Source organism: Hyperolius riggenbachi, chromosome 1, assembly GCF_040937935.1.
Source record: "Hyperolius riggenbachi isolate aHypRig1 chromosome 1, aHypRig1.pri, whole genome shotgun sequence".
Classification (NCBI taxonomy): Eukaryota; Metazoa; Chordata; class Amphibia; order Anura; family Hyperoliidae; genus Hyperolius; species Hyperolius riggenbachi.
This window is the reverse complement of record NC_090646.1, coordinates 317,259,100-317,272,370: the sequence shown is the minus strand read 5'-3', so window position 1 is coordinate 317,272,370 and position 13,271 is coordinate 317,259,100. Positions and strand designations below refer to the sequence as shown.

The 13,271-nt window shown below is 40.3% G+C and overlaps 1 protein-coding gene across 1 annotated transcript in view; it reads right to left on the bottom strand.

Moving 5' to 3' along the window:
• Window positions 1–13,271, bottom strand: part of LOC137514739 (hepatoma-derived growth factor-related protein 2-like) — a 659,630-nt gene that overhangs the window by 316,766 nt on the left and 329,593 nt on the right. Inside the window, exon 10 of the mRNA XM_068234235.1 lies at window positions 5,728–5,829. Coding sequence (XP_068090336.1) covers window positions 5,728–5,829 — 102 coding nt within the window. The remainder of the gene's footprint in view (window positions 1–5,727; window positions 5,830–13,271) is intronic.

Genomic DNA, 13,271 nt, shown 5'->3' with positions numbered 1-13,271 from the left:
TGGGGTGTATTTTTACACATACCCATGCTGGGTGGGAGAAATATCTCTGTAAATGGACAATTTAGTGTAAACAAATGGAAAAATGTGTCCTTTACAGAGATATTTCTCCCACCCAGCATGGGTATGTGTTAAAAGATACCCCAAAACACATTATACTACTGCTTCTGAGTATGGCGATACGACACGTGACACTTTTTCTGCTGCCTAGCACCTTTAGGCTTTACGGGGGTGCTCACAAGTTAGCCCCTCCCAAAATGCCAGGGCAGTACAAGTACCCCACATGTAACCCAATTTTGGAAAGTAGAAACCACAAGGTATTCACTGAGGGGCATGGTGAGTCTGTGGCAGATTTTCTTTATTTTTTGTCACAAGTTAGCAGAAATGGAAACACTTTTTTTTACCAAGTGTCATTTTCCGCTAACTTGTGACAAAAAATAAAATCGGTTATGAACTCACCATGCCCCTCAGCAAATACCTTGGGGTGTCTTCTTTCGAAAATTGAGTCATTTGGGGGGTATGTATAGTATGTTGGCATTCTAGCACATCAAGAAACATGACAGGTGCTCAGAAAAGTCAGAGCTGCTTCAAACTGCACAAATTAATTTTTTTGTACCATAGTTTGTAAACGCTATAACTTTTACACAAACCAATAAATATACACTTATTGGATTTTTTTAATCAAAGACATGTAGCACAATAAATTTGGACAAAAACCTGTATAGAAATGTTATTTTATTTGAAAAATGTTACCACAGAAAGTTAAAAATCTATTTTTATTTTTTTTTTTACAAAATTCCTGTCTTTTTTGATGAATATAATAAAAACTAAAAATTGTAGCAGCAATCAAATAGCACTAAAAGAAAGCTGTGTTAGTGAGAAGAAAAGGAAGTAAAATTCGTTTGGGTGGTAGGTTGTTTGACCGAGCAATAAACCGTGAAAGCTGCAGTGGTCTGAATGGTAAAAAATGGCCTGGTCTTTAGGGGGGTTTAAGTCTGTGGTCCTTAAAGAGAATCTGTATTGTTAAAATCGCACAAAAGTAAACATACCAGTGCGTTAGGGGACATCTCCTATTACCCTCTGTCACAATTTCGCCGCTCCTCGCCGCATTAAAAGTGGTTAAAAACAGTTTTAAAAAGTTTGTTTATAAACAAACAAAATGGCCACCAAAACAGGAAGTAGGTTGATGTACAGTATGTCCACACATAGAAAATACATCCATACACAAGCAGACTGTATACAGCCTTCCTTTTGAATCTCAAGAGATCATTTGTGTGTTTCTTTCCCCCTGCAGCTATCTTCCACTGAAGTGTCAGGCTGTTTCTTCCTGCAGAGTGCAGACAGCTCTGCCTGTATGTAATTCCTCAGTATGTGAAAGCCCAGACAGCTCAGAGGAGGATTTATCCAGCTTGTAAAAGATAAGAGAGAAGAGAGAAGCTGCCCTAATCTAAATAATACACAGGCAGTGTGCAGAGAGGGGCCTGGAGGGGGGAGATGCATCACAGAATCACAACACTGAAGAACTTGGCAGCCTTCCAGACACTGGCTGACAAGTCTGACAAGAGAGAGATAAGTTGATCTATTACAGAGATGGTGATAGTAGAATGTGCTGCAGTAAGCCAGAACACATTAGAATAGCTTTTGGAACTTGTAGGATGATAAAAAACAGGATGCAATTTTTGTTACGGAGTCTCTTTAAGTGGTTAAACAAGTATCTCTGAAAATAGATAACACCTAACTGACCTCATCTACTTATAGGTATTTATGTATTCAATGATGCAGTTTTTTATCATTCAATAGTTTGTTAGCTTATATGTCAGGACCCAATCTGTGGTCAAAGTAGGAGCAATAATTGTAATATGTAATTTGGAGCATATAAATTATTTTCTGAGCCTTCCACGGCAGACATATTGTGCTCGTCTCCTGTACAGTAAACAAACCTATACTATACTTCCTAGAGACTGACTGGTGATATTTAGAGATGGCCCAAACGGTTCACCGGCGGACAGTTCCCGGCGAATACCAGCTGTTCGCGCTGGCGTCAGACAGCGAACACGTCGTGTTCGACCCACCCCCTATTCATTGAGCTAAACTTTGACCCCTTACATCACAGTCAGCAGACACATGGCAGCCAACCAGCTAGCACCCCCTCCTGGACCCCCCACCCCCCTTTAAGACGCATGGCAGCCAATCAGCTAGCACCCCCTCCTGGACCCCCTACCCCCTTTAAAAACACAGTAACTCTGGGGCCATTTTGGATTAAGTCTCTGGCTCCTGTAGTGAGAGGAAGGGAGAGAGCATTGCTGCAGCAGATAGGGAAAGTTAGCTAGGCCTGTTTTCTTGTTCCTCGCTGATTGACTTTTCCAGACTCTATATACTCACTATTAGGGATGATTAACGATATGCAAATATTTTTGAGTTTATGCAAATGTATGCACATTTTTATGCAAATATATGCAGCTTGAAAGTGGACCAATCAATTTAAACCCAGGTTTAAATTTTTTGGTCCATTTTGAAGCTGCATGTATTTGGATAACAATTTACATAAATTTGCATAAACTCAGAAATATTTGCATCTCATTGATCATCCCTATTCTCTGTGTACAAGGGGCACTGGGCATGGTCTCTCTAGCGTTTTTAAGCCAACATCATGTGGTTTCTTCAGAAACAACACCATCTAGTTATGTTGGCTTGAAAGGCCATATACAGTATTTAGCTTATTATTCTTCCACTAGCTGACCTAAGCTTGTTTAAAAACGGGCTCTAGGTCTCTTTATACCACTGCCAGTCAGTGCGTGTGCACGCCGTGCACCTGCCGCGCATGCACCCGTGTGCCCGCCCGCCTCCCTGGCCCATCCTCCTTTCCCAACAGCTGTCTGTACTGCCACATGCGCAGTACAAAAAACCCATGGACACACAGCCAGGGACAGGAAGGATGACGCAGGGACAGTTAGGTTTTATTATAGAGGACTAGCTGACCTAAGCCCGTTTAAAAACGGGCTCTAGGTTTGCCACTGCGCGTGCACCCGCCGCGCACGCCCCTTGAAGCCGCACGTCACTCCCCCTCAGAGTCTCTGCGCACATGTGTGTGTGTGAGCAGGGGGACACACACACACACACACACACACACACACACACACACAGGGACATACACGGACGCAGAGACACTTGGACTTTATTATAAAGGATTTAATTGTTCTTGTCTGCCCCCCATTTTTCTATACTCCACTCCTACAGTTTTAGGGGTGCAAACAGCAAACTTTCCACACTTATTCATCTCATAGCGAGGTACGTTGCTTGTAATTTAAAAAGTGATCCCACCCTCAGCGCCACTGCGGCGGACCACCAAAGACTCATTTTGGCCATAGATTTCACAAGGAAAATTTTATAATCACTGCCACTCATACAGATTTGAAGCAACACTCCCCAAACTCCCCAGACCACATGCTGTTGGTGTCAACCCAAATCATAGGATGAACTGGGGGGGGGGGGGGGGGAGGAAGAGTGTGTGGGCAGAGCTACAGCCAATCAAAATGTAGCTATTTTCTACACACTACTTCTCTCACAGTTCTAGGAGTACAATTATGAAACTTTGCACACTTGTTCGGCACATACTCATTGTTTGTGCTTTGTTAAGTGATCCCAAAGTGGGTGGAGCCAAATACAACCAATCAGATTTTTCCTATTGACTTCAATAAGCAAATTTAAAAAGCTCTCATTCTCGCAATTTTAAAGCCAGAGTCTCCAAACTTGGAACCTTGAGTCACTGGGAGGCTGTGGTTGGAATTTAGAAAAAGTGGGTGAAGCCTAAAACAGCCAAACAAATTTCAGCTGTTCATTTTAAATGGAAAAATGTTAACTGCCGCTGCTCTTAGTGTGGTAATAACAGGGTTAATAACAGGTGTACACAGTTGGTTACTCGGGGACTGGGGTGGTGGGTGGGGCCACAAACAGCCAATTAATTTAATTGACTTAAGTTGGACCATTTTAAAAATTCTGCAATTTTCACATTATTGATGTCAAGGACTTCAAAGCTCACAAATATGGTCATTGGGTGTTTTCAATTCAAAGTTAGAAAAACTGGGTGGAGGCACCTCCAACTAATCACATTTTATTTATTGATTTTTAATAGAGAAATTAAAATTGCTGCAGTTTTTACATTTTGGATGCCAGGATTCCCAAACCTGAAAGTGTTGGTCAATGAGTGGTTGATGTATTGGCAAAAAAAGAGGTGGGGCAACAACATCCAATAAGATTTCAACCATTGATCTTTATGAAAATAGATAAACTTCGGCTATTATTCCAGTTTAAATGCCAAGTGTCCCAAACATAGCACAATTACTCACAGAGTGACTGTGGCCAAAATTTAGGAAAAATGGGTGGAGCCACAAACAGCCAATCAGATTTCACCTATAGAATTCAAAGTAAAGCTTTCAAATGCTGCCATTTTCACAGTTTTAAAGCCAGAGGCCCCAAACTTGGCACAGAACATGACTGGGTAAATGAGATTAAAATTCCAAAAAACTAGGCTGAGCTTAAGGCAGTCAATCAAATTTAATGCTAGGTACAGACCATACAATTTTCGGGCAAATTTACCTGCCAGATCAATTATTTCCAACATGTCCGATTTGAATTCCGATCGATATTCCGATCGTCTTTTTAATCATTTTTTTAAAATTTTTTTTGATCGCCTTTCATTTACTTCTATAAAAATCGATCAAAAAAACGATGAAAAAAACGATTTAAAAAATGGGAATGTTTAAATTTTTACCATTCTCATACTGTTAATGCCAGAGTCTTCAAACTTGGTACAATCGGTCAGTGGGATTCAAATATTGATTTTAATGGTAAAATTTGATCTGCTTTATATCTCACAGTTTTAAACCAAGTTCCACAGACGTTATATATTCTTTATGCACAAGGCATGATAGTTTTAGCGACAAGGCACTATAGTTTTACCGTTTTCAAGCCTATATCATGTGGTTTCTTAAGAAATGACAAGATCTAGTTTCATATAATAATAAATTTGGGGTTAGAATCTAGAATTTAAATCATAGTTATACAATACTTTAATATCTTAAATATACACGGCCACAGAGCTGTTAAGACTGGTTAAGATCGTGCATGAAGGATGTGTAATAGGAGAAGAATCCCGTCATTTCCTTTGAACATAAGACTATAGTAAGAAAATAAATTGTGAGCCACTCTGAGGCACAGTCAGTTTCATGACTATATACTGTGTAGAGCGCTGCAGAAGAGGTCAGCACTATATAAATACTAAATAATAATTTCCTTGTAGAGTAACTGCACATCACTCACAGATGTACTCACAGCTGGACTGCCTAGGGCTTGATTTGGTGGTCAAGCATCCTACCTACATAAAGTCATACCCAGGCTAGTTTTGGATTGTGGACAAGACAGAGACCATTTACACAATCGCCGAAATTGTTTAGCACCCCAGAAATTTTTCCAGAAAATCAAGTATTTCTCACAGACAAGTATTGCAGTGACACGTTTTGCTATACACGTTTATTGCCTTTGTGTGCATTAGAACAAAACAAAAAAAAAGGGAGGAAAAAAAGCAAATTGGACATAATGTCACACAAAACTCAAACGCTTTCATTCAATATGGTAAAAAAAAATATTGTATTAATAAAATAGAGAAGTCTGAGTTGAGGAGAGAGTTACCATACACTGAGGAACCTGTGTCCAATAAATAACGATACTCACCTTCTTTAGTGTTGTTACAAGATCAGTATTCTTCTGCAGAATATGAGAAGTCAACTGAAGGCTGCCAAGTTTCTCTAGAGCATCTAGACATCTGTTGACATCCTAAGCAAAAACAGGAACCATTATAAAGTTAGTAGGCAACAAAATTCAGGACTGGTTAAAATATACAGTGCAGCTTATAATTATTCATACTCCTGGCAACTTTTGACTTAAAGTTACTTTTGTTCAAACAGCAAGTAATTTTTTGATGGAAAATTACATAGGTGTCTCCCAAAAGATAAAGCTTTGTCCAAAAACCATTATTGTGGAAAAAAAAACAAACATTTCTCAGCTTTTATTTACATTTGAGAAAGAATGTCCAGTCCAAAATTATTCATACCCTTCTCAATAATAAATAGAAAAGCCTTTATTGGCCATTACAACAATCAAATGCTTCCTATAATTGCTGACCAGCTTTTTGCATGTCTCTACAGGTATTTTTGCCCATTCATCTTTAGCAATTAGCTCTAAATCTTTCAGGTTGGAGGGTCTTCTTGCCATCGCTCTGATCTTTAGCTCCCTCCGCAGATTCTCAATTGGATTCAAGTCAGGAATCTGGTTGGGCCACTCCAAAACGTTAATGAGACTCAGTAATACAATTTTCAGCCTTATTTCTTCTATCCTATAAGTTACTATACCTGTTCTAATGTGGTCTGTCTTTCTTCAGCCTTTCCTAGTTGCACAGTGGCTGTAATATTTCTGTTTTATAATCTAATCTTCTTTCCTCTGACGGCTTTTTTTGGGCTCAGGCAGGAATCTGCTGGTCTGCTTGTGATAGGATAGAAGCTATACACACCCTCTCAACGCCCCCTGCAGGCTCTGTGTGAGTCACAGACTGAGCTCCTCTCAGCCTATCACACTCTGGTTAGCAGCCATGTCTTGTTTGTAAGCACTGCCTAAAACTGGCAATTACAAGCCAGGATCGCAGCAGGGAGTGGCAGAAACATCACAGAGGGGCCCAGGAGAACATAATAAATAGAATGGTATGCTTTTTATTGTAAGAATGTTAGAGTACAGATTCTCTTTAATGTTGTTGTCTAACCATTTCTTCACCACTTTTGCTGTGTGTTTTGGGTCATTGTCACGCTGAAATATCCACCGGTGCCCAAGGCCAAGTTTCCCTGCAGACTGCCTGATGTTGTCGTTGAGAATCCTCATGTATTGCTCTTTTTTATTTTTTAATATTCTTTATTTAGTTTCAAAAGACTTTTATTAGAAATGTAGAAAAAAATGGTACATGGTAGCCCAACGTCCACCTCTGTCTAACATGGACAGGGTGATTTACCAATATAAAACAGAGAATTTCAGAACAATTGCACTGATATGTATCAAATAACAAACAAACTTACATGTTAGGTAGCAGTAGGGACTCAATACAAGGTAGATAAGGTATATATATATATATATATATATATATATATATATATATATATATATATATATATATATATATGGTATAGCAAATGCACAGAAGTGTCACCAGAGGGCAGATAGAGGAGTTTCATGTTGTTTTGCATGAGGTCATGGCGTTAGAAATGTAGACGACCCTCCTGTTCAGACAGATCCTAGTCACAGATGTCAGGCTTCCATAACCGTTGAGAAACTGATATTCCCTCTTAGATCGACCCATGGTTCCCATATGTTAGTAAATTTATCCATAGTATCCCTTAAGGCATTAAGGCGCTCGCACACCATAATATGATCAATTCATTGCTCCAATACTGTTAAGTGTATCTGTGTCGGTCTTGGGTACCCCTTCAACGAGGGGAGTTGTCCTTGACCTACTGAGAAGGTGAGACCGGGAGCCCTTATGGTGTAGTATTGTTAGGAAATGGAAAAGCGGAAATGTGAATAATATATACTCACTAATGTGGGTTGCAATCCTACAACCACCGTAAGTGCGTGTGGAAAAAGAACGTTTACGCTCGGTAGCCCGAACCCTCTGGATCTGGGTGATCGCTCTCCTCCTATGGTCCTGTACCCTGGTAGACTGTCGCCCAGTGGTAGGGATGGCACTTCTGAGAGGTGTTGGATTCACAAGTGAAAGCACGTCGGTGGAGGCGCCAGGTATATAATAGCAGTGTACAATTGGTGAAGGAGGTCTCTTACCCCCAAAATAAGACTCTCATGAATGGAGCAAAAGGAGTCTATTAAAAAAACGGTTCTACTGTAGACAACGCGTTTCACAGTGACACACCTCGCTTCCTCAGGTCAATAAAACAGATAACCTAAAATCAAAATATTTGTTTCAAAACATTTGCTTCAAGATCTACACGGCAACATAGTTTTACACCTTTTTTTTCCTTTGTTATTGCTACCACTATACATGCGTGGCTGCCTTTATACGCATAAATTCTACTGTATGGAAATAGACATCTAGTATTAATAAACAAATATATAAAGAGCATCATAATACATTGATACAGTTGTGTTCAAAATTATTCAACCCCCACTGAAATTGAGTGTTTTGGCCAGTTTGACATTGATTTTGCTTTCAGTCATCTTGTTTACAATTAAATCAGAGAAGGACGTGTAAGTCAGGCAAATATAACATAACATTTATAATGAAATAACCACAAATGTCTTTTCTGTGCTCACATCATTATCAGTTTTATTCAACCCCCAAGTGACATTCACACCCTTTTCCCATTATAACAGCTTTTAAACGTGAAGCATAGCTTGACACAAGTGTCTTGCAGCGATCTGCGGGGATCTTAGCCCATTCTTCATGGGCAAAAGCCTCCAGTTCAGTCACATTCTTACTCTTGCGTGCTGCAACTGCTTTCTTTAAGTCCCATCAGAGGTTCTCCATCGGATTTAAGTCTGGTTATTGCGATGGTCACTCCAAAATGTTCCAGCCTTTAATCTGCAATCATGCTCTAGTGGACTTGGAGGTATGCTTGGGATCATTGTCCTGTTGAAAGGTCCAACGTCTCCCAAGCCTCAGGTTTGTGATGGACTGCATCACATTTTCATCAAATATCTCCTGGTACTGAAGAGCATTCATGGTACCTTGCACACGCTGAAGCTTGACCCCCCCCCCCCCATGCTTCACAGTAGGCAAGGTATTCTTTTCTTCATATGCCTTGTTCTTCCTCCTCCAAACATAGCGTTGGTCCATGTGCCCAAACAGTTCTAATTTTGTTTCATCAGTCCACAGAACACTATCCCAAAACATTTGTGGTAGTGTTATGTGAACTGATGAAGCAAAATTAGAACTCTTTGGGCCCATGGATCAACACTATGTTTGGAGGAGGAAGAACAAGGCCTATGAAGAAAAGAACACCTTGCCTACTGTGAAGCATGGCGGGGGGTCAATCATGCTTTGGGGCGGTTTTGCTTCTGCAGGTACAGGGAAGCTTCAGCGTGTGCAAGGTACCATGAATTCTCTTCAGTACCAGGAGATATTGGATGAAAATGTGATGCAGTCCATCACAAACCTGAGGCTTGGGAGAAGTTGGACCTTTCAACTGGACAATGATCGCAAGCATACCTCCAAGTCCAGTAGAGCATGGTTGCAGATTAAAGGCTGGAACACTTTGGAGTGGCCATCGCAGTCACCAGACTTAAATGCGATTGAGAACCTCTGATGAGACTTAAAGAAAGCAGTTGCAGCATGCAAGCCTAAGAATGTGACTTAACTATAGGCTTTTGCCCATGAAGAATGGGCTAAGATACCCCTGGATCGCTGCAAGACACTTGTGTCAAGCTATGCTTCACGTTTAAAAGCTGTTATAACTGGTAAAGGATGTTGTACTAAGTACTAAGAATGAATGTCACTTGGAGGTTGAATAAAACTGATAATGATGTGAGCACAGAAAATACATTTGTGGTTATTTCATTATAAATGTTATGTTATAGTTGTCTGACTTTGACTCTTTGATTTAATTGTAAACAAGATGACTGAAATGATCAAAATCAATGTCAAACTGGCCAAAACACTCAATTTCAGTGGGGGTTGAATAATTTTGAACACAACTGTAATTGCTGGGTAATAACAGCCATAATAACCATAAATAACCATCAATGTAACTATCATAATCCATTAATAATTGCCAGGTAGGGGCGCATGCGCGGCGCTGAGCAAGATGGCCGCTTAGACCGGGAGCTCCGTTGAATACCTCACCCATTTCAGCAGCAATCTGGCACTCTATCCTAGCAAAAGACACCCGTGAGGTGGAATCACATCCCTAATAGCCTGGGGAAGCTGTGCATGGGACCTAAAAGAAGGAAAAGAACGGAGAAATCCAAGAAATTGGACACTTACTTTCTGAGGCCTAAACAGCAACCCGACCCGCCCAAGATGGCGTCTCCTAAACCTCCACGCGGCAAGGACACTACTCAAGCGGCCGATTACCTCACAAGGCAAGTGCTGGAGTCATGCCTCGCAGATCTTCATGAGAAGCTTTCCGTAACGGTAAAGGAGGCAGTTTCCTCGGCTGTGGCGGACTTACGCTCAGATATTGAAGTAGTCCTGACTCGCACTACGTCACTCGAGCAATCGGTCGAGTCTCTGGAAGAACGTTGTTCATACTTGGAGGAGGAGAACTATAGACTATCGGATACCGTGGCCGAACTACAACGCTCCATTGAAGACCACGAGAACCGTGACCGTAGGTCCAATCTCCGGGTAAGAGGGGTGCCTGATACTGTTAAACCTTCTGATATTAAAGCCTACTTAATAGATCTGTGTACGAACATTTCTCTGGACACCCCGCAAAATATGTGGCGCTTTGATAGAGTTCATAGAGCCATAGGCCCGCGTCCAGAAGGGGCCCCCTTACTACGTGATATCATAGCGAAATTCCACTACTACGAGGCCAAGGAGATAATTACCCTTGCAACAAGAAATATGCCATCATATACGTTTCGAGATCATGAGCTCCAGATCTTTAATGACATATCTCCTGTGACTTTGGCAAAAAGAAGAAAACTGCGTCCTGTCACCTCATTATTAAGGGATAAAGGATTTCAATACAGATGGGGCTACCCTTTCAAGCTGATAGTTGTAAAAGATGGGGTATACCACGCGATCTGCTCTCCAGAAGATGCACCAGACCTGCTGAAAGGCTTAGGCCTTCGTATGCCAAAACTTCCACCACCAAGCTCACCAGCAAAGAAACAGAACTCAGGACAGTCCCCACCAACCAGACTCTCTCCTAAAAGCCCAACGACCTGATTGATTTTAACTGGAATATTTTACTACATTATACCGCCAGTTCTAGTTCATAGAATAATTAGCTACGGGTATGGTTGACGGTGCCCATGCACTGAGGGGCTGCAAGGTGCTCGTATGTCTCCCCCACATGGATGTGCAGTGGGGCACTTCCTAACAAGGATAAATTATATCCTTGTTCTACTGTTCTTTAGTTCTGGCCTGAAAATATAAGTATTGCATTATTGTTTAAAATGTCCAGGAATGGCTCACTATTCATACAAGCCGCAGGGGTTTTTATGATTCCTTTTTCCTCTTTTTTGTCTGTTCCTATTTTTTCTTTCCTTACTCTTCTTTCTCTTTCTCTCTCTGTACTTTCTGAGGTTGCCAGCCCATCAAGTCTTTTTATATGTCTGAGGGGGAGTCCTGGGGGATTACTGCAGACTGTAAGCTTATTTATATTGGGGCCTAATGATTAAACTAGTTTCCTTAAACACAAAAGGTTTGAATAAAATTTGTAAGCGCTATCTTGCGTTAAAAGACTTAGATAGAATTAATGCTGACATAGTGTTTCTACAGGAAACAAGATTTTCCACTAAAAATCCCGGTTACCTAAGGAATAAGCATTATTCCACTTCCTATATTGCTAACACAAAGGTGAAAAAGGTGGGAGTAGCAATTCTAATCCACAATAGATGTCCTATTGCGATAAAATCAGTCTGCAGTGATCCAGGAGGACGCTATCTTATCTTACAAGGTTCAATTTATGGACTAGATATTATTTTAGCTACTGTGTCTGCCCCTAATGACCACCAGTTAAATTTTCTGGAAAAGGTATTTAAGAAAATTGAAACCCTACCTTGTCTAAATGTTATATTGGGAGGAGATTTCAATTTGATCTGTTTTCCAACAAGGGATCGTAGATCCGAAGTAACTCCTTCAAATTTTTCCTCTATATGTCGAATATCAAAGGAATTTAGACTCCTTTTAAAAAGTTTCGTGTTTTGTGATGCCTGGAGCTTTACATGCAGATGAGTATGATTTTACCTTTTATTCTATTACATCTTCAACATATACGAGAATTGATTATTTTTTTTGCCTCCCCAACCTTATTAAATTCAGTCACTTCATCTGAGATAGGTCCAATATGTTGGTCAGATCATGCCCCCCTAGATATGGTCCTAAATTTAGCTAATAACCCCAAATTGCCTTCAGTATGGAAACTAAATGATAGTTTATTGGTGAATGAGGAAGTTGCTCAGGATATATTGGTAAGTATTCAAAACTATTTTGACTGTAACATGGGTTCAGTCCCACGTTTTTCGACAATATGGGAGGCACATAAGGCCACAATCAGAGGGAAATTTATTGCAATAGCCACCCATAAGAAAAGGGAGTCTTTGAAACAAATAAATGAGCTTCTTCAACAAATAACCTCACTGGAAGAAATCCATAAGATCTCCCCTTCAAAGAAGGATCTAGATCAATTAAATTTACTACGCAAAAAATTATCCGATATTCAATATACTAATGTTGAAAAAGCCTTATTTTTTACTAAGCAACTTTTTTATGAGAAAGGTAACAGAGCCCACACTATATTGGCTAAAAAGTTAAGAGAGATAAAAACACGTAATGCAGTTTTATTGTTGAAAGATAAAAAAGGGATAATTCAGCATGATCTGACCAAAGATATCTACTATATATAGGGACTATTTCTCAGGGGTTTACAATTCAAACGACATTGCTTCCTCTTCTATGTTAGATCTAAGAGACTATTTACGTTCATGCAATCTCTCAACTCTTTCCCCAGACCAGTTAAACATCTTGAATGCTCACATACAAGCAAAGGAAATATTTGAGGTTTTGAAGCAGGCAAAGCCACACAAAGCCCCGGGTCCCGATGGCTTTACTATGGCCTACTATAAAAAATTTAGAGATTTGCTAACACCCAAATTAGTCACCTTATTCAATGGTTTTATGGGTCTCGATCCAATACCCGACTCAATGCTTAAATCCCACAAGGTAGTCATTCCAAAGCCGGAGAAGGATCCCCTAGACGTAAAAAATTATAGGCCTATTTCTTTATTGAATACCGATTTAAAAATTTTCACTAAAGTTTTAGCTAATAGACTATCCCCAATTCTCCCTTCACTAATAAACATAGATCAAGTGGGATTTGTGACAGGGCATTACGCAGGTGATAATATTCGCCGCACTATAGATCTAGTAGACCACATTAATCACCATAAGACGCCATCAATTCTACTGAGCCTGGACGCGGAAAAGGCTTTTGACAGGCTGAGTTGGCCTTTCCTGTTTCAAACCTTGAGGATGATGGGTTTTGGGGGAA